At 46.3% G+C, this 27,359-nt stretch overlaps 3 protein-coding genes across 3 annotated transcripts in view; all 3 read left to right on the top strand.

Annotated features, from left to right (window-relative positions):
- The window catches only part of LOC135885346 (UDP-glucuronosyltransferase 1-6-like), a 51,076-nt gene that overhangs the window by 11,491 nt on the left and 12,226 nt on the right, over nucleotides 1–27,359 (top strand). The window contains exon 3 of the mRNA XM_065413018.1: nucleotides 1,061–1,945. Within this exon, the coding sequence (XP_065269090.1) occupies nucleotides 1,061–1,945 (885 nt within the window). The remainder of the gene's footprint in view (nucleotides 1–1,060; nucleotides 1,946–27,359) is intronic.
- Nucleotides 6,490–7,962, top strand: LOC135885742 (UDP-glucuronosyltransferase 1A1-like). Its single transcript, XM_065413648.1, has 2 exons — nucleotides 6,490–7,299; nucleotides 7,951–7,962. Exons 1-2 carry the CDS (start codon nucleotides 6,490–6,492, stop codon nucleotides 7,960–7,962), a joined length of 822 nt encoding a protein of 273 aa, XP_065269720.1.
- Nucleotides 13,647–15,427, top strand: LOC135885743 (UDP-glucuronosyltransferase 1A1-like). The gene is made up of 2 exons (XM_065413649.1): nucleotides 13,647–13,666; nucleotides 14,545–15,427. Exon 2 carries the CDS (start codon nucleotides 14,624–14,626, stop codon nucleotides 15,425–15,427), a length of 804 nt encoding a protein of 267 aa, XP_065269721.1. The 5' UTR covers nucleotides 13,647–13,666; nucleotides 14,545–14,623.

Below are 27,359 nucleotides of genomic sequence, written 5' to 3' on the forward strand. Positions count from 1 at the left end.
TTCTGCATAAATAGGTGATATTTTTTCCAGAGGTGGCTAAGCGTTGCAGGGTGGACTTGCATCTGAATCACAACTTTCTCAGATTTCTGGGAGAGCAACATTCAAATTTGGGGCCATCTCTGCATTGCTCTGTTCTTTCTGGAGCCCTCTTCCCAGCTCACTTTATTTCTCTGATTCTGGTAATCTCTTTACTGTACCTTTTTAATCTGAGTTAACTCCTGTTGTGTTCACTTGTCTATCTTGGAAATTTTTGCACTGAGAATCTGTATGTGATGGGAAATCTCTCTTAATAGACAGACCTCTGAACAGTATAAAAAAAGATATTTGCATCATATCTTGTCACCATTTCATGTACCGGACTCCTAATTTAAAAATGCAGTATCTAAAAGCAATGTCAGGAGATGACCTTATAAGCTTTGCACTAGGAAAACCAACCAAGACTGAGTGTTAAGGGGGAAACTACATATGAAGCATATGCCTGGCTTACTTTGAATTGCAAAGTCACTCTTCCTTGTATTCCATATCCAGCAAACAATTGATGCAATATATTTATTGATGGAAAGGTCAATTGTGTAGGGTCATTTTGTGTGTGTTAAGTACTGCATTTCTCTACTGACTGATGAAATGTGTCATCATCCAGCCTTGAAAGGTTCTAACACTTGTCTACTGTCTAAAGAGATACAGAAGTGTTCATTAGGCTTTCCCTCTTGTCTGATCTGTTTCAGGTTTGTGCTGGTAAATTTAAAATGCTGGATCACTATGGGACGAAGCCCATCCCCTCTATTCCATTGAGTGCTCCTCAAAACACAGCACTGGGCCAGGGACTCAGCAGAGAAATGGACGTTAAGTTAATGAGTAAATCAAAGACATTCTTCTTGAATGAAAATGGTGCCTGCAGATCCAAAGGTAGAATTTGTCCATTAGAGCTGGAAAGGTTTTCTTTTGCCAACTCCACAGAGTTTAAAAATAAATGAGACAGTAAGTTCAAAAAGGTTGCAAGCAGTGCTAAAGTCTGGGCAGTGTTAGTTCAGCTATAAAAAGTGGTTTCTAACATCTGCAGAGTCAAAGCATCTACTTCCAGCTGGCTCCAGTCATTGCCAGACTTTACCAGTTTGCTGCAGGATTTTTTCTTTTCTTAGTGGCTTTGGGGTTTGTGGAAGGTGGGCAGCTGCTGGTGATCCCTCAGGATGGAAGTCACTGGCTCAGCATGCGTGCAGTGGTGGAGAAGCTCAGTGAGAAAGGGCATGAAATAGTAGTGCTTGCTCCAGAAGTCAATTTGCACTTGAAAGAATCAGAGCATTACACAAGGAAAACGTATGCTGTGCCTTACACCCAGGAAGAGCTAGACCGTCGTCTTCATTTGTTTGCTAACCAGCCCTTTGATGAAGTCTCCTTCCCTACTATGATCATAGAAGCATACAGCAGCGCCATGTTTGTACTGGACTTGTTCTTCTACAACTGTGCCAGCCTCCTGCAGAACAGAGAAATCATACGATACTTGGAAGAGAGTAAATTTGATGTGCTCTTCATAGACCCAGCCTTGCCATGTGGAGTGATCCTGGCAGAGTATCTAGCCATCCCTTCCGTGTACTTCTTTCGTGGATTTCCCTGCAATTTAGAGCATGCAGTGACTAAATGTCCAGACCCTGTTTCTTATGTCCCAAGATGCTATACCAGCTACACCGACCACATGACATTTACCCAGCGAGTGCTGAATCTATTTGCTAGCTCTTTAGAGACACCACTGTTTAAGGATTTGTATACCAAATACCAAGACATTGCCTCAAAGCTTCTCCAGAGAGATGTGCATTTACCAACACTTTACAGAAATGGCTCCATATGGCTCCTGAGATACGATTTCGTGTTTGAGTATCCCAAACCAGTGATGCCCAACATGGTCTTCATAGGAGGTATAAACTGTGAGGAGAGGAAGAACCTATCTCAGGTACGTGGCAGAGTTTCACGGATTATAGAAGAAAACATATATGCTCAGGAAGAAAGCATAGACAAGATAAGGCACCAACATTAACTTTTCCACATAGCGTACAGCGGGGTGGGCAAACTACAGCCCGCGGGCCGGATCCGGCCCCTCAGGGCTTTGGATCCAGCCGCGGGATTGCCACCCCCATGGCGTTGCAGGCCCCATGCTGCTCCCAGAAGCGGCCGGCACCGCGTCCCTGCAGCCCCTCGGGGAGGGGGGCAGAGGGCTCCGTGCTCTGTTCTTGCCTGTGGGTACCTCCCACGAAGCTCCCATTGGCCGCGGTTCCCTGTTCCCTGCCCTGACCCCAGTGCACGCCACTGCCACCCCAGAGCCCGAACCTCTCCTGCACCCCGCACCCCAACTCCCTGCCCTGAGTCCCCTGCCATACCCTGCATCCCTCCTGCACCCCAACCCCCTGCCCTGAGCCCCCTGCCGCACCCCAACTCCCTGCCCTGAGCCCCCTGCCCTGAGCCCCCTGCTGCACCTCGCACCCCTCCTGCACTCCAACCCCTTTCCCTGAGCCCCCTCATACACTCCGCACCCCTCCTCTGCCCTAACCCCTTGCCCTGATCCCCTTCCTGCACACTGCACCCCTCCCACACCCCGCACTCCCTCCTGCACCCCAACCCCCTGCCCCGGCCCTGCAAGCAATTTCCCCACCCAGATGTGGCCCTCTGGCCAAAAGGTTTGCCCACCCCTGGTGTACAGTATGTACCATCTTAGATATATGCTGTAGTGTGTACAGGGCCGGCTTTAGCAGGTGTGGGGTCCCACGCCGGGACGCGAATTGTCTCGCGCCCCCCCAACTCTGTCCCAGCCCCACCCCCTCCCTGCCCCATTGGGTCCCTCCCCAAATCCCTGCCCTGGCCCCGCGTCTTCCCTAAGCACGCCGCATTCCTCCTCCTCAGTCCTCACCCCTCCCTCCCAGACTTGCGCTGATCAGCTGTATGGTGGCGCAAGCGCTGGAGGGAGGGAGGAGAAGCAGGACGCGGCTTTTTTTTTCCCTGCTCCGCCGGCAGCCCAGGACATTGCGGGGCCCTCTGAGGCACAGGGCCCCATTCCGGGGAATCGGCCGAATCGGCTTAAAGCCGGCCCTGAGTGTGTATATATAGTAGACACATTTTATGATATGCTGTAGTCAAATACAAGTTATCGGGCTGAGTAGAGGGGTAACAGTGAAATTCTATGGCCTGGGTTATACAGAAGGTCAGACTAAGATGATCTAATAGTTCCTTCTGTTCTTAAAATAGATGCATCTGTGAAGCGATGTATAGACAACAAGTGAAATGTAGGTGGTTTAACATTGTTATGAGAACTGTGGAGCAGGCTGTGAAGGCCCTGGGACCTCATTGATTATTCCAATGCAGCTGGGGGGGGGGGGGGGGAATCTGTAGGCACTTGAGCAGCAGTGACATCAGCATTATTACTCTATATGGCATCATAGTATAGGGCTTGTCTACACTACGGGTTATCTCGGCAGAACTTATGTTGCTCTGGGGTGTGAAAAAGCCCCCCCCATGACGTAAGTTACACCAACCTAAGAGCTTCTCCCACCGACATGGCTACCGACTCTCACGGAGGTGGATTTATTACACAGACAGGAGAACTCTCTCCCGTCAGCATAAAGCGTCTTCACCAGACACGCTACAGCCAGTACTGGGTTTACAATGGCACCAGAGGCACCCTGGCACCGGGCCCATGCTCAACAGGGGCCCGTCAGCCCGCCGGGCGCTGCACTTCACTTGCGCTGCCAGCCGAGGGGCCACCGCAGGGTGGCTCCTCTTCTCTCCAGCCCCTCCCCCGTGCTCCTCTCAGCTGTCCAGCCAGCCCAGATATCCCCGCCCCGCCTCCTCTGCCCACTCGCTCCTCCGCCGGCTGGGCTAGGGAGGTCTCGGGGGTCACGTCCCACAGAGGTCTGCCTGCCCTGCTCCCCAGCGCGGCTCCGGCTCCAGATGGTCTTGCTCTGTCTGCCACCTCCTGGGGCTGAGCTGCCTGGGACCTGTGCAGGGGCCGGCATTGGAGGGGGTGGGGGGGCGCTCGTCTGGGCACCAGGCAAGGGGGTTCTGAGGGAGGCCGGCCTGGGCAGGCCCCTTCCACTCTGATCCCTGACCGGCCCCAGCTGTGATGCTGGCTCAGCCCAGGCAATGCAAATAGCCCCCACCCAGCGGGCCAGTGAGTGTGGCTGGGGGGCAGAGAGGGCAGGGGGAGTGGGTCTCTGGAGATGGTGCTGGGCAGTGGGGGGTCTGTGTCGGGTACTCCTGGGCCCCAGGGGGAATGAAAACAGCCCAGGTCCCCCTCCTGCAGCGTTCTTTGCTTCCTTGCAGAAAGTGAAGGAGGAACAGGGGGTGGGATTGGGAATGTTCATAGCATAGTTTGGGGCCATTGCCCCCCAAATAGAGGCAAGGGGTGGGGGCCATATGGGGTGCAAGGTCACATGCCACTGCCCGCCCCCTTCCCCCCCCTTCTGTGAACGCAGAGCTGCGCAGCCCAGCTGAAAAAAGAAGGTGCTGCTCAGCTCCCTGGACTTTGCAGCTGGACGCCACCGTCTGGGTCCTAGTGCTGGTTAAGCTCCCTTCTGTGTGCTGGGACCCATCCTTCATTTTGTACAACAGTGAGTGCCCGCGGTGGGGCAGGGCAGGGCAGGGCAGGGGGAAAGAGGCAGCGGGGAAGGAAGGGGGTGGGATAGGGAGGAGATGGAGCAGTGGGGAAGGGGCTTGGGATGGGGAAGAGAAGGGGATGGCGGAATCGGGGACGGGGGAAGAGGCAGGGGGGAAGGAAGGGGGTGGGATGGGGAGGAGATGGAGCAGTGGGGGAGGGGCATGGGATGGGGAAGAGAAGGGGATGGGAATGCGGGGGCCCAGCGTGCGGATCCCCTTGGCAGGAGCTGGGGCTCCCCTGTTAAGCAGGCCCATCAAACCTTCACCCTGACAAGACCCATCTCCCCTGCATCTGTACCACCCCAATGAGCCCCCCAGATGCCCTCCCCACTAAGCCCCAGCCACCTACACCTAGCCCCCCACCCAAATGAACCCCACCTCCCCTGCACCCAGACCCACCCCCGCCACTCCCCTCTGAGCTCCAACCACTTTCACTTGGTCCCCCCTGCAGACCCCCATTGCCCCTGCACCTGGAACCTCCCTGTGCATCCAGATCCCCCACTGAACTGTCTGCATCCAGACTGCCCCACACAGAACCCTCTACTCCCATCTGGATCCCCCCACACTAAGTCCCTCTGGACTTGGATCCTGCTGCCAGACTGAGCCTCCCTGCCCACATCTGGTGTGCCTGGTGCAAAAGGGACAGGGCCCCAGGGTGTTTCTGTGGCAGGCATGGCCCTTGTGCTGTGTCAGGGTCAGGTTCAGCGTCACTGCCAAGTCCCTGTCCCAGGGGGCCGGGGAAGGCTGCAGGGTATTCTCCCACCTCCATGCAGCCAGTGGCCTGTGCCCCCCACTGCCATGGTGGAGCTTCCACATTTATTTATTGTAAAAAAAATAAAAATGCAGAATTTTAAAATATTATGCACAGAATTTGATGCAGAATTCCCTCAGGAATATGGGGCGCTGTACAGCTGTGATGGTGGGACTGTGAAGGGGGTGCTGGACATTAGGGGATCTGTGGGTGGGGGAGCTGGGCAGGGGGTACGGACTGGTGTGCAGGGTGCTGTGCAGTTGTGGTGGGAGGTCAGGGAGAAGGGTCTCTGGGCAGGGGGTGCTGGGCATAGGGATCTGTGGGGGAAGGCTCTGGGTGAGGCGGCGCTGGGCAGGGGGCGCTGTGGAATGGGCACGCTGGCAGCGCAGGGCTGGGCGGACTAGTGTGTGTCTAGCAGTTGTGGGTTTGTAAACAGTACCTTGTGCTGGGCTCAGTGAGGCCACTCCTGCTGCGCTGCGCTTCATTGCCCCCAACCGGCCCCTTGCTCTGCGGACCGCCCCCCATCACATGCCCTATTTCCCCAATGGGGGCCCAGAAATATGTTTAGCACCAGGCCCACAAAAAGTTAATCCGGCCGTGGCTACAATGCAGCTGCCCCTCTGTAGCGCTTCTGGTGTAGACTAGCCCTAAAACAGTGACTGTAAGAGTCCCCTGCAACATAGCAATATGTTAAGATGAAACAGCTGTGCTCTTTTATCCCAGGAATAGGTGTCATTGTAAAAGAATAATAGGCTATAATGGTTAAAGAATGACTTGTTCTTGGAGCATGTTCAATAGCAAAGATTTCCTTGAAGGTATCTTGTAGGAGCAAGCACACCCATTGTCAATTTGCAATTCTAATGTCAGGCTTTTACAATCCCTAATCCCCTCCCCAGTTTCATAGGGTGCAGCCATCTAACAATAAACACTTGACAAACTGACAAGGTACATGGTTGGAATTTTGAAGTGTTGCCACAGGGTGTGGTTATTGGTATAACACTTGGCCATACATGTCTGTGCCTACGCACTGGGCTTTCAAAGGAGAAATGTATCCTGGGGTTCATCGTTGGCGCGCACTTACCACTGTGCTGCTTCTTTTCATGTCCTCGTTAAGTTTTGCTGCTGCTGGGAAGCTGCTTGTGATGCCTATGGATGGAAGTCACTGGCTCAGCATGAGAGCAGTGCTCAACGAACTAAGGAAGAGAGGACATGAAATAATTGTTGTTGCACCAGAAATAAATCTGTTCATAGGAGCATCAGAGTCGTACATGATGAAAACGTATCCTGTGCCTTTCACAAAGGAAGAGCTGGATGGACATTTTCTCACGTTTGCCGAGACCAATTTTAAGGAACAACCTTTTCCGTTAAGGATTATTAAAATATTTGAAAATGTTAAAAACTCCTCTGCTCTGCTCTTAGCCACTTGCACACACTTACTATACAACAGAAAGCTGATGGGATACATTGAAGGGAGTAACTTTGATGCGGTCTTTACAGATCCCATGTTGCCTTGTGGACAGATCATAGCTTTGCATCTTTCTATCCCTTCTATTTTCTTCTTACGGGGAATCCCATGTGGTGTCGACTCTGAGGCTGCTCAATGTCCAAACCCACCTTCTTATGTCCCAAGAATGCTTTCATCTAACACAGACCGTATGACATTTACCCAGCGTGTGAAGAACCTATTAATCAGCTCATCAGAATCCCTTCTCTGTGATATTGCTTATTCACAATTTGAAAGTCTGGCCTCTGATTTTCTGCAAAGACCGATGACCATGAAGGAACTTTTAAGTCATGGATCCATTTGGCTGAAGAGAGTTGATTTTGTGTTTGAGTATCCCATGCCTGTGATGCCCAATATGGTCTTTATTGGAGGGATCAATTGTGGACAGAAGAAGCCATTGTCTCAGGTTAGTGATTTGTTTGGTGGGGGAAGGGATAGATTGGTGGTTTGAGCATTGGCCCCCTAATCCCAGGGTTGTAAGCTCAACCCTTGAGGGGGCCACTTAGGGATCTGGGGCAAAATCAGTACTTGGTCCTGCTAGTGAAGGCAGGGGGCTGGACTCAATGACCTTTCAGGGTCCCTTCCAGTTCTATGAGATAGGTATACCTCCATATAAACAAACAACAACAAAAATACTGAAGTTGCAAGGGAAATGCTGTTGGCAATCACTTTATTATGTGCTCTGTACCATCTATAACTGTATATCTAATGTAGACTTGGCTGAAAAAGTCACATTGTTTCATGTAATTTTAAAAGATAAGGGGCATAATTAACAAATTATGTCTGCTCCCTCTTCCATCTGCTTTCTCCTGGGACTGCCCATATAGCTTTGCAAAACATAAGAGTTTTGGTTTGTAAGAGTTCATACACACAACGTCTTCAATTTTGGTGTGTCTGGGCTCATGCACCCCACTTTCAAAGCAAATGCAACAGAAACTGCCAAGTATCACTTGGTTTGGGGTTGCAGCATAATCCATGACCCCTCCTCCTTACATCTAGCATCCCCCTGTGCCAACTGGCCCCGTGTCCCACCGTTACCTTTTGCTCCTTTTGACAGTGTGGGTGGTAGCCTTCAACCCTCCCCACTTTTCTCCTGCTACCTTTGGGGGTTTTGAAGTGCTAGACTAGCAAGGTTGGCTCATCCCACAACTGCTAATACAGCCTCACACACCATGTGGATAGGCTCTTTGTAAGTACCAAAGATAAAAGGGAAAAAATGTTATTTATTTAGTCTTTATGCACTACTTAGAGTCATGGTGAGATGAGCATTGTGGCTAAAAATCTCTGCTCAGGGGACTTACTTTGAAGTAAATTTAATGGCTCTGCACTTCTAGTTTCACAGAATCAGCAGAGTAATCACAGACACTCAGACGCTCAAACCAATACCCCAGCAACAAGCTCGGATGGGGTAGCCCTAAGAAAGGTCACTTAATAGCTTTTGTTACAAATCCAACTACAGCTAACATTCCAGCAACTTTTCTGCCAAATTAAAAGCAATTGGAAGCAGGACCCCAGATCAGTGTGGCTTTTTGATACCCCTCTCCTGGCGTTGTTGAGCACGTAACTAATCTCCTTGCTTTGATCAGATTGCAAACAACAAATGGATCTGCTTCATCACCTCTAGTAGGTAGTTTTTTAGAATTCAGGGGCAGAGTCTATACTTTCCCTAGTGCCTGGGAGCTCCAGCTGGGGTTATGCTTCTTGAAATACAATCCCTCCCAGACTTCACCAGCCCATAACAATATGTGTAAATCACAGAGTCCAACAATTTGTTAAGCATTTGTCCAGCAGTTATAGCTACATAGGAGTCCCTCATATTTAGAGCTACCTGCACATTGTTTATCAGTTTGTCAAATCCGGAAACTTCACAGTGTAAAGAAAAATACATTTTATCCAACTTTCCACTCCTCTCCCTGAGAATGGCACATTTTATAACTATTTTCAACATACAACAAAGATTATTTCAAAACTGTAAAACCAGTAGACAGTAGAGCAGCATTGTCAACAGCATTATTACTCAGTCTAGATGACTTCATACCAAAAAAACGGAGAGGAAACCTCTTCTACAACTTTAACAAGGCAAGCACACTGTATTTTATATTGTCACCCTCTGCTCAGTGGTATCAGATGTTGAGGTCTTGCGTGCTGATTTCTCATTGGATGAGAAATTAGTGATGTCGAGTCCGGGTATTTTCTTAGTGTAATTGGTTTATTCATAGTATATTCACCAGTCCTGGAACCGAAGTTGTCATAAACATCCAGCAGACAAATCCCTCTTTTAGTAATCTCCACCAAAACACTAATGCCTGGTTCCCAGGGAGCAACTCTTACCTCAAAAACAGCCTCTACTTAGAGACATTAAGGCAGAGTGCAAAGTTTCTTGCTGTTTGCAACAGCTTCTCCAAAATGAAACTCCATAACAAAACTAGCAATAATACACAAATTCTTCAAACAGTGGCTACTGCCCATTCACTAAGAAAAAGAACTTCTAAGACTATGTGCAACAGCAGCATGTGGTGACCAGGGCTGGCTCGACATTGGTGAGGCCTTATCTGGAGTACTGTGTCCAGTTTTGGGCCCCACACTACAAGAAGGATGTGGAAAAATTGGAAAGAGTCCAGCCGAGGGCAACAAAACTGATTAGGGGGCTGGAGCACATGACTTATGAGGAGAGGCTGAGGGAACTGGGATTGTTTAGTCTGCAGAAGAGAAGAATGAGGGGGGATTTGATAGCTGCTTTCAACTACCTGAAAGGGTTCCAAAGAGGATGGATCTAGACTGTTCTCAGTGGTACCTGATGACAGAACAAGGCGTAATGGTCTCAAGTTGCAGTTGGGGAGGTTTAGGTTGGATATTAGGAAAAACTTTTTCACTAGGAGGGTGGTGAAGCACTGGAATGGGTTACCTAGGGAGGTGGTGGAATCTCCTTTCTTAGATGTTTTTAAGGTCAGGCTTGACAAAGCCCTGGCTGGGATGATTTAGTTGGGAATTGGTCCTGCTTTGAGCAGGGGGTTGGACTAGATGACCTCCTGAGGTCCCTTCCAACCCTGATATTCTATGATTCTATGAATGCAAAGGCAAATAAGGCATGTGCCTGGGGCCCAATTTCATGGGGGTGTATGTGTGTGTGCAACGTCACTGCAACTAACATGTTGAGTGGGAACAATTGTGGCCTGTTATCACCAAGATAGTACACATTATAAAAGCTATCTTTGAAAATAATGGTCAAATCCTGGTCCACCTTGAACTCAGTAGGAGATTTTCCGCTGAGTGGAAACAGGATTTAGCCCAGTGCTTGAACTACTGTTTGTACTAGGAGAATGGGTTTATAAATTGTAACAGACATGCTATGTGTTTAAGTACCTTATTACAGCAAGCTAATGGAATTTGAAGATCCAGCACAGTTCACACGCTTCAAGGCTTTTGCAAAGTCTAGTCTTATTTTGAATCCAATGAGCATAGTGAAACCTGTAACAGGAGAACCTCCTATTAGACTGGCACCTGTCCCAAACGTACTGAGTACAATTCTGCTTCACCCTTTTTAAATTACCACCTGGGTTAAGGAGCAAGTTTTTGTTGATCCCGTGAATGGGTCACTTGAAAAGTTGGGTCACTAGGTGGGAATGAGAGATTCTGCCACTGGTATAAATCAGTATCATTTCATTAGTAGTAAAGGACTGCTGTAGCTGTGTTTGACAACACTTTGTGTATGATCAGTTTCACTTCCAGTCTTGTTCACTAGCATGATTACCTCATCCTCAGTCACTGCTCTGCGGCATCCCCACAGCATTCTCTTCCCTCGGCTCTACAGGACGGTGTTTGCCAGCTGCAGAGACTCTTCAACAAAAGGAACGTTTTTGCAAAAATGTTTCCATTTGTTGTTGAAAATTCTCAGATTTTTGTAAAACTAAAAACTGAAAAAATGTTCCATTTTCTGCAACTGAAAAATGAATTTGTTTTGGCTTTAAAGCAAAAATGTTTGGGTTTCACGTCTTTCCTTTTTTCAATGAAAATCTGAACAATTGTGTTGTCATTGAAATTTTCTGGTGGAAAAGTAATTTGCCAACCAGCTCCAGTTTTGAGTTGGGACCAAAACAAGGGTCCTTCCTCCTCCTTTCCTGAAGCCCCGGCGTGGGATTGGGGGAGCAACTTCCAAACAAGATTCCTCTTCACTCCATGGAGCCTACATAAGTACAGAAAAACCCATTCTTCTATCCCCAGACTCTTGCAAGAGGCTGGGAAGCAATTGAAGCCTGGAGAAGGGGTCAGGGCAGCCCTCAACTTCACTTCCTAGTCCCCTGCATGGGGACTGGAAGATGGGAACCTGCACGAGTCAGGGAGGGCAGCCAACACAGTGAGACTTAATTCCTTGGGACTCCTTTGTAGGATCTGGGGAGGCATTTAGAAGGTGGGAGGATCTACCTCAGTGATATGGAGAAGGCAGTAGGCCGGAGTGTACACAGACTGGGAAAGCGGTTAAGTGTTCTGTACTGACCTGGAGGTCACACCCTGCATGTTCCCTTGCGGCCAGATGTGGCTCCACAGATGAGCCCCTGCCTCAGTTTCCCCTCATCTGGGGTATCAACAAGCAGGGCTTCCTAGTATTAAAGCGTGCACTTTTCAGAGGGTCTCATTTATTGATCAGAAAAGGACAATGCAAAAACAACCAACAGCTTCAGGCAGCTGCTCCACCAGAAACTCTCCACCTCTGGGTTAATCAGTCTTGCGTCTCTCCCCTGTAGCCACGGGGCACTTGCAGGCTGAGCTCGCTGCCTGGAACTTGGGCCTCTGCTGGGCCTTTGGCCAGATGCCACTCTTCCCCTGATGGTGTGTCACTCTTTGCTGAGCCCCTAGTAGTTCCTCACAAGGTCCCATGCCCAGTTTGTTTCCTGGGCTGCACTGGTCGCTTGCCTGGGAGCACTCTCTCTCTGGGCCTGTGCTCTGCAGGGAGACACCACTGCCAGTAGCTCCCCTGAGATGTCGCTCCCCACCAGGAGCTTCCTCTGTTCTGGGGCTTTCTGATGGAGCCCTCATAGCCTTTATTGACCCACGTGTTCCTTAACTAATGAATGGCCACCCAGTCACCTAGGTAAATAACTCACAGGTGGATCTAGGTTGGCTCATTCTCCTTAGCAGAGCCTGTCACAGGTAGGCTGGGTACCTGGCCGCACGGGCCAGCTACCCGATCACATGTTCCTCCAACTTTGGTTTATTGTCAAATGTGGGCATGTTATAAGCTTACATACTGACTGGAAATTGTAACAGGATATACAGTGAGCAGGCAGGAGTTGTACCAAAGGGCATGGGATTAGGTATAAAACTTGACTTTGTTGTACATGAGGGATATTTATGGAGAAATGTTTAAATCTTGTTGCACAGCTGCTGAAGTGCTTCTTCTGTTCCTGGCCTCCTTGCAGAGTTGTGCAGTCTCAACAAGCATGGAGGAAGAAAGAACATGAAGTAGTCATTGTTGCACCTGAAATAAATATGCACATAAAAGCATCAGAGAATATTACCATGAAAAAGTTTCCGGTGCCTTTCATAAAGGAAGAGCTGGTTGGACAATATCACTCACTGACTCAGGGGTTTTTGAGGAACAACCTTTTTTAGAAAGCTTTGTTAGAACATATGAAAGAATGAAGAACCCCCCTCTGCTCTGCTTTTATCCACTTGTACATATTAGTGCACAGCAAAAACAATGAAATACCTTTACAGGAGTAAATGTTATGCTGCCTTTATGGTCCCCTGCTTATGCTGTAGACAAGTAATAGCTGAGTATCTTTCCATCCATTCTGAGTTTTTCTTTTCTCCGTTTTGGTTTTATTCACTTATACACATTTTTGTAGGCAGGGGGTGGGGTGGGGGGGATAGTATTGAGAAAGTCATTTTGAGACAGCTCAAGCATTCTCTGGAGTGCTCAGCTTTTCGGAGCTCCTTTCATTCTGGTTTTAGACTGGAATAGGCACATGTATTGCACAGGCTACATTGACCAATCATTTCCTCTTGGTGATGGACAAAGCCCCAGTATTTATGCCAATTCTTTCAGATCTGCCATCTGCCTTGGATACTTTTGACCATGATATATTGTTGACAAGGTTGTGGTATATAGAATTCCAGTTGAGTAGCATCATTCTTCTTCCGATGAGAGGACCAGAGTGTAGTGTTGGGTTCATCTGTTCAAGAGGCTCTCTCCTAGGTGACACTGCAGTGGTCCTTTCCATTGGCCCTTCAGTTCAATATGTGAGGCTGCTTGGGGAAATAGTGGGGTGGGGTGCATTATGGTGTCATCAACATGCTGATTACACACAGCTCTAAGTCTCCTTGTATCTCAAAAACACACTTACTGCATCTGTTATTTTTAAAACAATAGATTTCAATAATCTCCAATATTTGACCTAAGGAACTAACCTCAGTCAAGAAAAATGGAAATGAAAAATGCCTTATACTCGGATTCTGAGAGTCTTATTACTAGTCACTACAACAGCTGTGTGTCTGATTCTGCAGCTTTGGGATCTGCATTGTAGCGCTGATAGTGGGGAATAACCACAGAGGTCTCACTGCTTTGTTCCGGAAGAGTAAATGCAAATTCTTGTTTTAAACTGCTGCATTCATCTTCTGTGTCAGAAGAGGTGACCAGGCCATGTTCAGTGTTTAGTTCGCTTCCTTGCCATAAGTAAGAGACCATTTTGATTCCTAGCCCCATGTTTGTATATGTGTTTGTACAAAGTCTAGTCTGAGTTTGAGCCTCTAGCCAGGGGGATGGAATAGCCTATGCAGTACAATGCAGTGTCCCTGATTGAGGGCTCTGAAAGAGAGCCCTAAGCTGAGGTGCAGCAAACGGGTCCATTAAGAACCCCTCCCTCTGGGGATCAGAGGCCAACCGCAGAGTATCAGACACCCATACCTTGCAACTCCTCTCATGGACAGATGGAAACTCACTCCTTCCCTACCTTTTCTCTCCACCTCTCAGGAGCAGCGGGGCAGGTTGTTACAGAGGCCTTCGGGAGGCCCATCATCGGGGAGAGAGAAAGCTAAGTTCTAGAGGGAGCTGCTTGCAGCCTGAGGAATTCCTGTGAATAAGTGCTACAGCTCTTGAATATATAGGGGGAGATTTTCCTAGCCACTCAGCGCTGGCCTAACTCCATCTCCAGTGAAGCCAGGGGGAAGTTTTACCATTGTCAGCCCATGCTGACTGCTTTTGAAAATCCTATCCAAAGCAACAGCTGATTCCTTCATCCCTCTCTTCTGCACCATCCCCCTTACCTACCAAATTAACTATGCACCCGTTCATCTGGCCAGTGCAGAGATGGTTTGTGCAACTGTGTAGAGGTTATGCACCCCAGGGTCGTGATTTAACTCAGAGGTTAGCGTGACAAGAGTCAGAGAGTAACTTCAGTTGAAAAAGGCCTCGGTTAATCAAGTTTATCATGAAGCTGTTACTGCCAAAGTGCAGATCAGGTTTCAGACCTTTGTGTTTGATCTCGTTATGTACATACATTATGCAATTAAACATTGACTTGAATAGCACGTAGGAATAAAGGTCAGAAGATAGAGTTGTCAGGGGTTACTAAATGGAGTCTGACTGGCAATTTGCTAGTTTCTGTAGTACCCACCGCACTGCTGCAGAGATGGCTCCTGGGTTTCACTCTAGCCCCCAGATCAGTGCAGCGCTGCTTGTTTTCCTGGCCTTGTTGAGCTTTGCTGATGGTGGGAGGCTGCTTGTGGTGCCGATGGATGGAAGTCACTGGCTCAGCATGCGTGCCGTGCTGGACGAGCTGAGGCACAAAGGGCATGAGATAGTCATTGTTGCCCCTGAAATAAACGTACATGTAAAAGCATCCGAGAATTATGTCATGAAAACGTATCCGGTACCTTTCACAAAGGCAGAGCTGGAGGGACATTTTCTGGCTTTTACTGAAGAGGTTTTTGAGGAACGACCTTTTCTGGAAAGATTTGTTCGATTACGTGAAAGGCTGAAGAACACCTCCACTCTGTTTTTATCCACTTGTACACATTTACTGTACAACAAAGAGTTGATCCGATATCTAGAAGGGAGCAAATTTGATGCTGTCTTTACAGATCCCATGATGCCCTGTGGACAGATCATAGCTGAGTATCTTTCTATCCCCTCTGTGTTTTTCTTGCGTGGAATTCCATGTGGTTTAGACTATAAGGCTATTCAGTGTCCAAACCCACCTTCTTATGTCCCAAGGCTATTGACAACCAATACAGACCACATGACATTTCCACAGCGTGTGAAGAATCTGTTATTCAGCTTATCGGAGATTCTCCTTTGTGATTTTGTTTACGCGCCATATACAAAACTGGCCTCTGAATTTCTTCAGAGAGAGATAACAGTGACTGAGCTTTTAAGTCATGGATCTGTTTGGCTGATGAGATTTGACTTTGTGATTGACTATCCCAGACCACTGATGCCTAACATTGTTATAATCGGAGGCATCAACTGCGCTCAGAAGGAATTATCTCAGGTTGGTAAAGCTTTTATTTTTGTTGTACTCATGGTAGGATCCTGAATTCACTAGAAATTTTGTATCCTAGATAGGATTATTATACCAACGATTTCAGTTTGGCAAGGATTAAGCATCTTGTTAAGAAGAAAGTGATTTTGCTTTCACTTCATTACACACTTCCATAGCTTTTCAGCAGCTATTTTTCTTTCTTCTTAAATGTACTTTTAAATAAGTGATTATAGAGTGATTCAAACCACCTTTCCTTTTAAGCACTAAGCACTGCTGGTTCTCATTTCAACTAAGACACCTTAATATTAGCTGGTATCACAAACAAGTATTACAAACATTGAATCTATCTCCCCTTGTAAGTATTTTCACACTTACTTCTTATCAAACTGTCTGTACTGAGCCATCTTGATTATCACTTCAAAAGTGTTTTTTTTTCTTTTTTTTCTCTCTCTTACTTAATTGGCCTCTCAGAGTTGGTAAGACAACTCCCACCTGTTCATGCTCTCTGTATGTGTGTGTATATATATCTCCTCAATATATGGTTCACTCTATATGCATCCGAAGAAGTGGGTTGTAGCCCACGAAAGCTTATGCTCTAATAAATTTGTTAGTCTCTAAGGTGCCACAAGTACTCCTGTTATTTTTACAAACAAGGACGAGATCCTGAGCTGCCATAAATCAGTGTAGCTCTGCTGAAGTCAGTTTACACCTGGAGAGGATCTGGTCCAATAACTTCACTTTGAAAATGTCCAGGAGGACACCAGTTACTGGCCAAAAAAAACTAAACCTACTAGCTAGAGGTAGACACAAAAGATGACAGAGACTGGTCCCCTGGGCAGCACACACATGCTGGAGAAAGGTGCTGGCATTTCCGTTAGCATGTTGTCCATGGACTCTGGCAGCTCCCTCTTTCACATCTGCTGTTTGCTAGTATAAGTTTCATAAGCATAAAGCCCTTACTCGCTGCTGGAACGAAGAGGATCCTACTCACAGATGTCAGAGTGTCAAGAAAAGAAACGACAACAAGAATCCTCTGCAACTTCTATGTTCTCTGTATCTATAAATCTTCCCCTCTTCCCTCCCCACCCTGCCACCAGTAATGTTCCCAATCCTCTTTTTCTACTTTGTGCGAACACTTATTATTTTAAATTTATTTCTTAGGACCAAATAGCAAGTCCTGTGGTAGCATTCCACCAAAATAATTTAGTAGTTCTACCTTTGCAGAAGCTGTTAGCATTGCTTAATTTTTATGATGCCAAACTCCTAGTTAATCTGATCTTTGTCTGAACCTAGGTAAACATTTACTTTGCAAGGAGTAAGCTTTGGTGACCAGAGTTCTCTTGTATAAATCAGTGTTCAGTACCTGTGTGATGGAAGTTTCCCCCCCCCCCCCCACTACTAAGAACATGGCTCCTTCCTCCCAGTCGCGGTGTCCAGTTGTTTCTAGGTTACTTCTTTTTCTGGCCTTCTGCAGTCTTGCTGAAGGTGGAAAGCTATTGGTGATGCCTATGGACGGAAATCATGAGTCAGGTGCTAGAGAAACTCAGCCTGAAGGGACATGAAATAGTAGTTTTTGTGTCAGAAGCCAATTTACTCATGAGAACATCCCCTTATTACACAGTGAAAACATACCCAGTGCCCCACACACAGGAAGATTTGGATGTCTACTTCCAGTCCTTTGGTTATCATATTTTTGATGATGGACCTATTCTGAAGAGAGTTTTCACAGCACATGAAAGGTTCACCAACTTTAGTACTATGATGTTCACCATCTGTAAGCACTTTTTGCTAAACAAAGAATTGGTGAAATACATTGAGGAGGTTCATTTTGATGACATCTTTACAGATCCTGTGTTACCTTGTGGATCAATAGTTGCTGAATATCTTTCCATCCCTTCTGTCAACTTTTTGCGTGGAATTCCCTGTAGTTTGGATAAGGCTACTCAGTGTCCAGACTCTCCTTCTTATATCCCCCAATTTTTTATTTCCTACACAGACCATATGTCGTTTACCCAGCATGTGATAAACTTATTATTTAGGTCACTGGAGTCCTTGATTTGCAAGCTTATGTATTCTCAGTTTGACAGTCTAGTGTCTGAGTTTCTTCAAAGAGATTTGACTGTCCTAGAGCTTTTAAGTCAGTCCTCTGTTTGGCTGATGAGATGTGATTTTGTGTTTGAGTATCCCAGGTTGGTGATGCCCCAACATTTTGCTTTGAGCAGGGGGTTGGACTAGATGACCTCCTGAGGTCCCTTCCAACCCTGATATTCTATGATTCTATGAACATAGTCTTCATTGGAGGCATCAATTGTGGTCAGAAGAAAAAAAAAATCTCAGGTAATTTCTTTTTAGATCAAAATGTTGCTGGAATCATTACAAATTACTCAGGTATGTTTTCTGCATTACATCTATTAATGTACGCTTTATGCTGTTTAGAGAAAAACACATGGCCTATATTTTTCAAAAGCAACTTACTTTGGGGACCTCCATTTTTGGATGCCCAATTTGTGACACCTCAAAGAGGCCTGATTTTCAGAAAGTGCTGACAACCAGGCCTTTTTAAGAGGGCTCAAGTTAGCCACTTCAAAATTAAGGCATCTAAATCACTAGCCATTTTTCAAAATGAAATCCATGCAGCTAGTGTCAGAGACCCAGGAAATTCTTTTTATTTTTTATAATTTGTCATCGTGTTTTTTGGGCATTTCATTTTATTTTGTGTTATCATGGGAGGCCCGGGGGGCGGGGGGAGGGCTGGGTTCTGACCCTGGCCGGACGTATGGGGCGGGTGGGAGTGGAAAACCTCTGGGTGGAGGAATCAGAGTAAGCCCGTCCTGCCCTCACCCCACAGCAGTGGCACCTGTCCCATGGGGCCTGGCTCCCTGTTCTGGGCACTCCAGCCTGATGCATGGGGTTACAGCGCCACTCTGGTTCGGCCCGGCCACCCTTCTGTCATGATGAGAAGTCAGGTCCCAGCTCCTGGAGCAGAGAACAGGCCCCACCCCCTGTGGCAAAAGAGCTGCAGGAGTCCCCATTGCAGGGGGAGTTTTTAGTTTTATTTTGTAGGAGAGGTTGTTTTTTGTGTTATTTCACTTTGGCCAAAACCACCGGGCTCTATTAGACTGAGACTAATTACAAGTTTCCTGTGTTGAGATGTTAAATAGGTGAGTCCCCTTCATGATGCTCTGTGAGTTCAATCCTTGAGGGGGCCATTTAGGGATCTGGGGCAAAAATCTGTCTGGGGATTGGTCCTGCTTTGAGCAGGGGGTTGGACTAGATGACCTCCTGAGGTCCCTTCCAACCCTGATATTCTATGATTCTATGTAGCACTTCATCCTGGCAGCATGGCTCTCTCATGAGCCATGCTGCTATGGGGGGGGGGGGGGGGGGAGGGGGCTCATCCCACCTGCTCCCTGGGCAGAGGACAGTGCAGAACGCATGTCAATGTTGCACTTAGAAGTGTATCTGGAAGTGCCCTACAGGGGATGTCAGATTGCAACTACTAGGAGCTGAAAGCCCATGCTGGCACACTTGCATCACTTTCAAAATCGTGTGTGTAAAAATAGCCAAAAAATGGCTGAGAACTTAAAAATTAGAAGGTAACACCACAGAACCCTGTGATGATTCCACCTGGTGATATTCTCAACAAAAAAAAGAGCTCTCAACCACTGAGTCAGCAGACAGTTGAGGCTTCAGGGAGACATACAGAGAGTAAATGAAATTTCTATGTAGAAACTAGGGAAATGGCTTTCCCCATACACGGAAGTAGTACAGGCTTGAGCTAGGTGTAATGCAGGCAACTGCTGGTGTGAGCTTCTTCAAACAACTCTGACCCACTTTGTCCCTTCTATGAACTTCAGCAGCCTCTGTTGTGTAAAGATTCTGCTAGTTGTGCTGAATCATTGTACCCAAGTGAAATGACTGGAGGTGGTTTGTTAATATATTACTTAAACTCCACTGACACTCCTGTTATCAGTTAATCATTGCTTACCATTCTCGGTTTTTTCCTAGTTTAGAACATATGTTAACTATATGAATCTTTCTAAGTATGTTTGCAGTGTTGGAGCCGTGTTGGTCCCAGGATATTGGAGTGCTCTGTGTAGCTTGAAAGCTTGTCTCTCTCTCCAACAGAAGCTGGTCCAATAAAAGATATTACCTCACCCACGTTGTCTCTCAAAATAAAAACTTAACTTGAATGTCAATAGGGCTTAGAGTTCAAAGAGAGACAACCAGAGTCCTAGACCCAGATCCTCAAGGGTCTTTAGGTGCTTAACTCCCTTTACGGGTCTGGGCCTTAGTGAGTTCTGATCAAAAACACAATGGCTTCCTTCTCCTCCATAAAGGTACGGGGCCTTTCTGATCCTTCAGCATCTCTCCCCTGTAACCACAAGAGATGCAGTCCTGCTTGGCCCCTTCTGGGAGAAGGCTCCTTTAGCCCAGGCCTTGCTGACTGAGAACCAGGGCCGCCGAGAGTGGGTTCGGGCCCCGGTGAAAAAAATTTTGGGGGCCCCCCAGCAAGGGCAGACCAGCTAAACAGGGCCGACGAGAGGGGGGGAAGCCGAGCCCCGGGCCCCTTTCCGGACCGCCGGGACCCGGTAATTTGTACCGGCTTCCCCTCCCTCTCGTCAGCCTTGCTGAGAACCCAAGGGAGGTGAAGTCTGAAGACCCTTTCCTTCTTCACCACTGCTCCTTTGGCACTGAGAGCTTTTGCTGTCTGTGGGGTGACCTGTGAGAAGATATCCAAGCTACAGTCTAAGATTCTTGATCTTATTAGCACAAGGTATCTTAAAAGCAGAGAGCAAATCATAGCAAAAGAGATTGTTTACATATCATATCTCGTATTATCCTTTCAATAAGCTAATCATGCCGTGGTACTTTTGCCTTGGTTACTTATTACTTATTTCCTGCATCTCTCCCAAGTCATGTCTTTGAAATCTGTGCTCAGTGTGAAGTTTATCATCATATCAGGGTGAGTGAGGTACATCAGCATGTCCACAAATCACAGTTTGATTAGGTGCACTGATTGAAGTAGATACAATAATAGTCTCCACTGGTGGGCATGTGCTAACTCCTGATCCCACTGAACTATTCGGCCCGTGGCTCATACTTAAACCCCAGTAGGATTCTCAGATGAGGCATCCACCCCCCCCCAACCCCCACCTTGCCTGCGGGGCCCATCCAGTAAGTGTACTCAGAATATGCTTAACCTGCACAAAAGACAGCCAATGCAAGAGTGGGCAGGTGTGTGTCCCAGTCCCATTATACCAATGGTTAGGGCACTTACTTGGGATGTGAGAGACCTGGGTTTGAATCCCCCACCCTCTCTGGTGCAGAAATGTGAATCAGGTCTAGGTCTAACCACATTCTAGGTAGGTGCCCCGACTGCCAGGCTATTGGGTATTCTCAGGTGTCTCTCGCTCCTGTTAGAGCTGTTCCACTTTGTATAAACAATTACAGATTTCTTAGTTCAGGATCTTGAATCTGACTCTTCCAATCTGGTATGAGGGCCTCTCCATGGGCCACAGAGTCAGTCACTCTCTCACAGTGGCTTTTTGTGAGAATGGGCCGGGTTAGGCGCTAGCTCTGGGACAGGGTTCATGGTTGTGAATCCTCAGAGGTGGAAAGGCACCTTGCCCCAGCCTTGAGTTTGATTGGTAGGGCTTATGCCTCTTCTCAGCATTTCCGGCTAGCTTAGGGCTTTGTCCACACCAGCACTTTTGTTGGTAAAATTTTGTTGGTCAGAGGTGTAAAAAACACACCCCGACCGACAGAAATTTCACTGACAAAAGTGCTGGTGTGGCTAGCGCTATGTGGGCAGGGGATACTCTTCTCTTACCTAGGGAAGTGGTGGAATCTCCAGCCGTAGAGGTTTTTAAGGCCCGGCTTGACAAAGCCCTGGCTGGGATGATTTAGTTGCGGTTGGTCCTGCTTTGAGCAGGAGGTTAGACCAGATGACCTCCTGAGGTCCCTTCCAACCCTGATATTCTATGATTCTATGATTCTGCTGAGATAGCTAACGCAGCTCTTTGGGGGTGGTTTAATTCCACAGGCAGGAGAGCAGCTACATGGGGGATCTTACAGCGGCACAGCAGTAGCGGTACAGTTGTGCTGCTGTAAGGTCCATAGTGTAGACTGCCTAGGTAGCTCTTAGCTCGGCTTGCTGGCTTCTGAGAATCCCTTTCTTTGGTCTCTAACACTTCCCATACAATGCCTGGGCACCTAGCTCAGGGCTGTGAATTCCACTGAGCACCTAGGATTGAGGCATTGTAATGCTCAGACCCTTTGTGGATCTAGCTCTAACTCCCTTAAAAGCTGTAACCCACTGTGCTACACCCTCCAGGCTCAGGTTTTCAAGGGGTTCCGAAATTCCAGCATGGAAATGTCCTCCCATGTTGCCCCTTTCAGACCTAGTGACTATGTGGGCAGCAGCATTCAGGATTGGCGCAAGAAGTGTGTTCTTCTCGTCTGTATCCCGCCTTAGTTGTATCTGTCACCACTGTCTTGCTGCGGATGAGGAAGAGTGTAATTTCCTCAAGGTTATTTCTGGTGAATGAGGCTAGTAGGTGTTTAACTGCTGTGTAGACTTACCCTGAGGTCTTTGAACCAACCCTGGCCCACATCAACCCTGCTATGAAATCCTGCGACCTCTCCACCAGAGTCTTTGTTAATAATGCTGACTCATTTTAGAATATGAAATGCTGATGGAGGTGTTGTGTTTGCATGTAACAAACTCCAGCGGCACTGCTGACATCTATCCAGTCTTGTTTAACATCCCCCCTTTCATCACAGTTTAAAGCATTGTGTGTTACGTAAAATATTTGTTGAGAAGGGTTTCTAGAGTTGAGAATTAATTGGGCTTAAAGGTCACAGAGACACAGCTGCAATCCCAGAGACTTCTGCCTTTAAATGCTGCTTGGAAGGTTTCTTGGGGAGAAAGTTGGGTTTTTTATTCCTAGCAGCACAACGGCAGCCATGTCAAGAAAGCAGGGAACCACTGGGCTGGCTCTTTTTCTCTCTTTGTGGAGTTTTGCTGAAGGTGGGAAACTGCTGGTTGTGCCTCAAGATGGGAGTCACTGGCTCAGCATGCATGTGGTAGTGGAAATGCTTGGGAAAAGAGGGCACAATGTTGTTGTCATAATCCCAGAAGTCACCTTGCTCATGGGAACATCAGACTATTACACAGTAAAAACATATCGAGTGCCTTACACACAGGAATCGTTGGATAAATTTTACCATTCAATAGGAGAGAACATTTTTGTTGACCTGCCGTTTCCAGAGAAAATGACCAGGGTCTTTGAAAACATATCACAATTTACAACCATGTTCTCATCTGCCTGCAGGCATTTCTTATATAACAAAGAGTTGATTAAATACCTTGAGGACAGCAAATTTGATGCTGTCCTTATGGATCCTGTGTTGCCATGTGGACCAATATCTGAATATTGCTGAATATCTCTCAGTTCCCTCCGTGTACTTCATGCGTGGACTTCCATGTGGCTTGGACTTCAAAGCCACTCAGTGTCCCAATCCTCTTTCTTATGTCCCGAGGATTTTCACATCCAATTCCGACCATATGACAGTTACCCAGCGCGTGAAGAACCTATTAGTCAATGCTGCAGAGAATTTACTTTGTTACCTGTTATATTCACAATATGAGAGCCTGGCTTCTGAGTTTCTTCAGAGAGAGGTAACGATCCTGGAACTGTTCAGCAAAGCATCCATTTGGCTGCTGAGATACGACTTTGTGTTTGAGTATTCCAGGCCAGTGATGCCCAACATGGTCTTCATAGGAGGCACCAACTGTGAACAGAAGAAACCATTATCCAAGGTTTGTAAGTTATTTTTAAAAAGCTGAAAATATTACAAGATTATTTAATGGGTTTTTCTGTAGGCTTGATTATTATCCTGCATGAGATCCGACAGGGTCCCAGTGAAAAACATAATTTTTATGACTTATTACATATGAGCCAAGGTCTTGATGACCTCACAAGCATTGACTCAAGTAATGACAAAGTGGAGGCGTGAGTGAGAAGGGATAGTCAGTGTCCTTAAATCAATTGTTATTGCCTCAGGACAATTTCTACAGCATGGAAGTAAAGGTCCTTTGAGGCCTTGATTGAAAATGGTTCTCTGACACACTTGCTGTAACCTATTACTCCCAGTGCATTGCTCCATCTTATGTAGCTTCTGGGGTGGGGCTTTGTACATTCTATTCCAGTTGTGCGCTTCAGGTGGCGTAGTAAGAGTGGGGTTATTTTGATAAAAGACTCTTACAAGGAAGCAGCTGGGTCCCCGTGGCACTGATTGTCACAGTGTCCAGTTTGCCTGCACCGTATCTTCATATCAGAAGAGGCAAAGGGTTGTATGGGATGAGTTAAAAGAGTAACTTTAACCCAGAATACCTGGGCTTTCCACTCTTTGTTTATAACTACAGCGTTCTAGTCTTCTGCGCCCCCAGCTTCAGGTGCCTAATATCATCTCTGTCGTAATACAGTTTGGGTTTTTTGGTCTCCCCCTGACCCCTCTGGGATTTGCTTAGCTTGTGACATTTGCATTATGGGTTTTTAAACATAGTATATGGTGCTTTAGGTATCTGTGCAAAGGTTATGTGGAATTACCACATTGGGACTGGCTGTAGGGACTTCAAGCTGCCTGAGGGGCATTTAGTGACTCCCCCAGTGCTGCAAAACCAGCATATCTGTTTCTATGACACCTGCTTGGAGCTATGGACATGTCGTGGATGTAAGAGGAACATGCTGCATTCTGTTGACCCTTGGCTGCAAAAATAGCCCCCAGGGGATTGTTCCAGCCATAATAAGTGCTAGTGTAGACATAGCCTAATAAGCCATTTCTGAGATAGGAGCCAGAGGCAATGAAGATCATTTCTAGGAAACACAAATACCTCATTTTTGAAGCACACTCATTTTGTTTCAGACTTCTGAAAAAGCAACCAGCTGAGCACAGGCTCACACTTGTGACATTTTAAAGTGTATTTCATTTGGGCAATGATTGGGGATGTGTGTCATGATCAACACTGGAATATAACTATGGTGAGACTAGGTTCACTCCATAATGAGAATATGCGCCACTCTCAAACTGAAATCCTGGAGTTCCTCCCTAGGGGGGTCACAGCTGTGTCCTAATGACAGAATCGGTAAGAGGGAGTGTAATACAAACAGTCAGGATGATACTAATAACCAGATAACAAAGTGAGCCGCATTTGTGGGCCAAAAGAACACCCTTATCATTGGTTGGATCATTGCCAAGATACTCCACCATGAGCTGAGTATGACAGAGCATGGGGTAGACAGCAAGCAGTGAACAAGTCAATCTTAATGATTTTCAATATCTTTTTGTTTAAAGCAGAAGCAGAAAGCACAAAAACAACACCTTGGGCAGCGGTACAGCTTCTTTGTGCATCTGTTGTCCAATTGAACTGCACAGTCACCTCAGGGAGTGGATAATTAGAGTTGGGTGACAGTTTTAGGATGAATAGTTTATTCACCGACAAATGAAATTTGGTGAATTTGGATTGAAATCTGCGAATAGTTTCAAAACAAACAAAAAAGGGGGGGAAATTCAGAAAAAAAGTTGAATTTTTCATTTCAATTTTTCATTTCAAAATGCTTCATTTTGAAATTTAGCTAGATTTATTTAAAACAAACAAGGGTAAAAAAACACCTGGAAACAAAAAACAAAAATAAATTATGTGCTCAGTTCTATGCATAATTAACCATAAGTTAATAACCTCATGAATTGTTGGCAAAGTATTCTCTTACATTCTCAATTCTAGTAGATCTTGGAATGAAACATCCCACACCAGCATCTTAATGTTGAAGTTATGCACAAACCCAGGAAACCAACATTTCCCATCATTGTTCCAGTTTTTTCTGATCCTTTGTTGTCCAGTCAGATTCCATAACCGACCTTTAACCAGCTAAAAGTTAAAAATTGCCTCACTCATGCTCCTGTAAACATCCAGTTCATTGGAAACCAAACATTAATTTAAGAACTGAAGGAATAAGGGTTGGAAGGCCAGTAGTAAAACAATTCCTGTGTTGCCTGCAATAGTTGAGCATGCATCTAAAACCTGACTGACTGACTGCAGCACAAGTCTTCTTTATCTAGTGAGATGGCTTCTCTGTTTCAAGGGGTTTGTCACCTACCTGCCTGGCTTCTACTTTTTCTGCCCATCTGGAGCCTTTCTGACGGGGAAAAGCTCTTGGTGATTCCCCTAGATGGCAGTCACTGGTTCAGCATGCATTCGGTAGTACAGCAGCTTCGGCAGAGAGGACATGAAATAGTAGCAGTTGTGCCAGAAGTAAGTGTTCAGCTACAGCCATCAGAGCATTATACAATGGAAACATACTCTGTGCCATACACCAAGGAATACTTGGAAGCAGAATTTAAAAGACTGGGCCATCAAATATTTACACCTCAACCTTTCCTGGAAAAGTTCACTAAAACATTCGCAAGAATAGGAAATATTATGACACTCTTATTCAGTTCCTGCAAACAGCTTCTGTCCAACAAAGAGCTGATCACCTACCTCAAAGAAAGTGCATTTGATGCTGTCTTGATGGATCCTATGTTTCTATGTGGACAAATAGTAGCCGAATATTTGTCCCTACCTTCTGTTTACTTCTCACGGGGAATTCCGTGCGGGCTAGAATTCCAGGCCACCCAGTGTCCAAACCCTGCTTCTTACATCCCCAAATTCTTCACCAGCTATACAGACCACATGACATTTCCCCAGCGTATGTGGAACGTCTTAGTCAGCTCATCAGAGTTCTTGAGCTGTTCCCTTCTTTATTCATCCCACGAAGAACTGATCAGGGAGTTCCTTCAACAAGATGTGACAGTGCCAGAGCTTTTAAGTCATGCATCTATTTGGCTTTTGAGATATGACTTTGTGTTTGAGTATCCGAGGCCTGTGATGCCCAACATGGTTTTAATTGGAGGCATAAACTGTGGCCAGGAGAAACCATTATCTCAGGTTAGTTCTTTTTTTTTTACAATTAAAACTGGACTATCCTACTAGCACTCACTATTAGATAAAGCTTCTATTGGTTAAAACAAAATAAAAGTAAGGAAGTGACAGCATGGAAGGGCTTAGAAAAGCATGTTACATCTATTCCTCTCAGAGTCATACGTAGTCACTTGTATAATGAGAGATCCTCAGTTGTCCACAAAACCAGACATGGAAGGCTAGAGTTTTACTGTTTAGAATATTCTCATTTCATATATTTCTTCATGAGACTTGTGGGGTCACCCAGCGTACCAAATAATATTGAAACTTTGCATTAGAGTGGTATCTTTCATGAAGGTATTTCTAAGAGTAGGACAGACATTAAAAAGTGACAGCACTCATACAAGGTAGGTGGGTACTAGCCTCATTTTGACAGACTAGCAACCTGACATTCAGAGATGAAGAACCATCCGCACATAAAGTAGTTGTATAGTCAGGCATGGAACTCAGAATACTGTTGGGGGACGAAGAATGAGATGGTTAAAAAATGTGCTTCACTCAGTAGATTGACAGGGCAACTTGTAACTATACACAATATTTAAGTGTAGACAAGGCCTTAGTTCACTACATTCTCATGACAACATAATTTGGTATGTGATACTGCAGTGTTTGCTAATGAATGATCCAATCTAGCATACTTTGTATAGGCCTTGAAACTGGGGGGAGTTTGAGTACACAAGGAATGCAGGATTATATTGACAATCTATCCACACAGTCTATTCTGGCGTGTGAAGAATGGCATGAAGCAGAAAAATAAGGCAATAGAATTTAAAGTTGTTTGAGAATATGTAGGAAGATCAACACATTTACACAAGAGACTAGGCTAAAAGTAGCCTAAAAAGGCTAGATTGTTGTTAGAATATCATAGACAACAAACTGAAAGAAAACAGCAGAAATAAAAGTGACCGCTACTGCAATAGTGGAATCATAGACAAATTGTTACATCAACAGGGAGGGTGC

This window comes from Emys orbicularis, chromosome 11, assembly GCF_028017835.1.
Source record: "Emys orbicularis isolate rEmyOrb1 chromosome 11, rEmyOrb1.hap1, whole genome shotgun sequence".
NCBI classification, from domain to species: Eukaryota; Metazoa; Chordata; order Testudines; family Emydidae; genus Emys; species Emys orbicularis.

Bases quoted from the DNA above. Each gene is read 5' to 3' on its own strand.
- LOC135885742 (XM_065413648.1), top strand. From the start codon at position 6,490: ATGTCCTCGTTAAGTTTTGCTGCTGCTGGGAAGCTGCTTGTGATGCCT.
- LOC135885743 (XM_065413649.1), top strand. From the start codon at position 14,624: ATGGATGGAAGTCACTGGCTCAGCATGCGTGCCGTGCTGGACGAGCTG.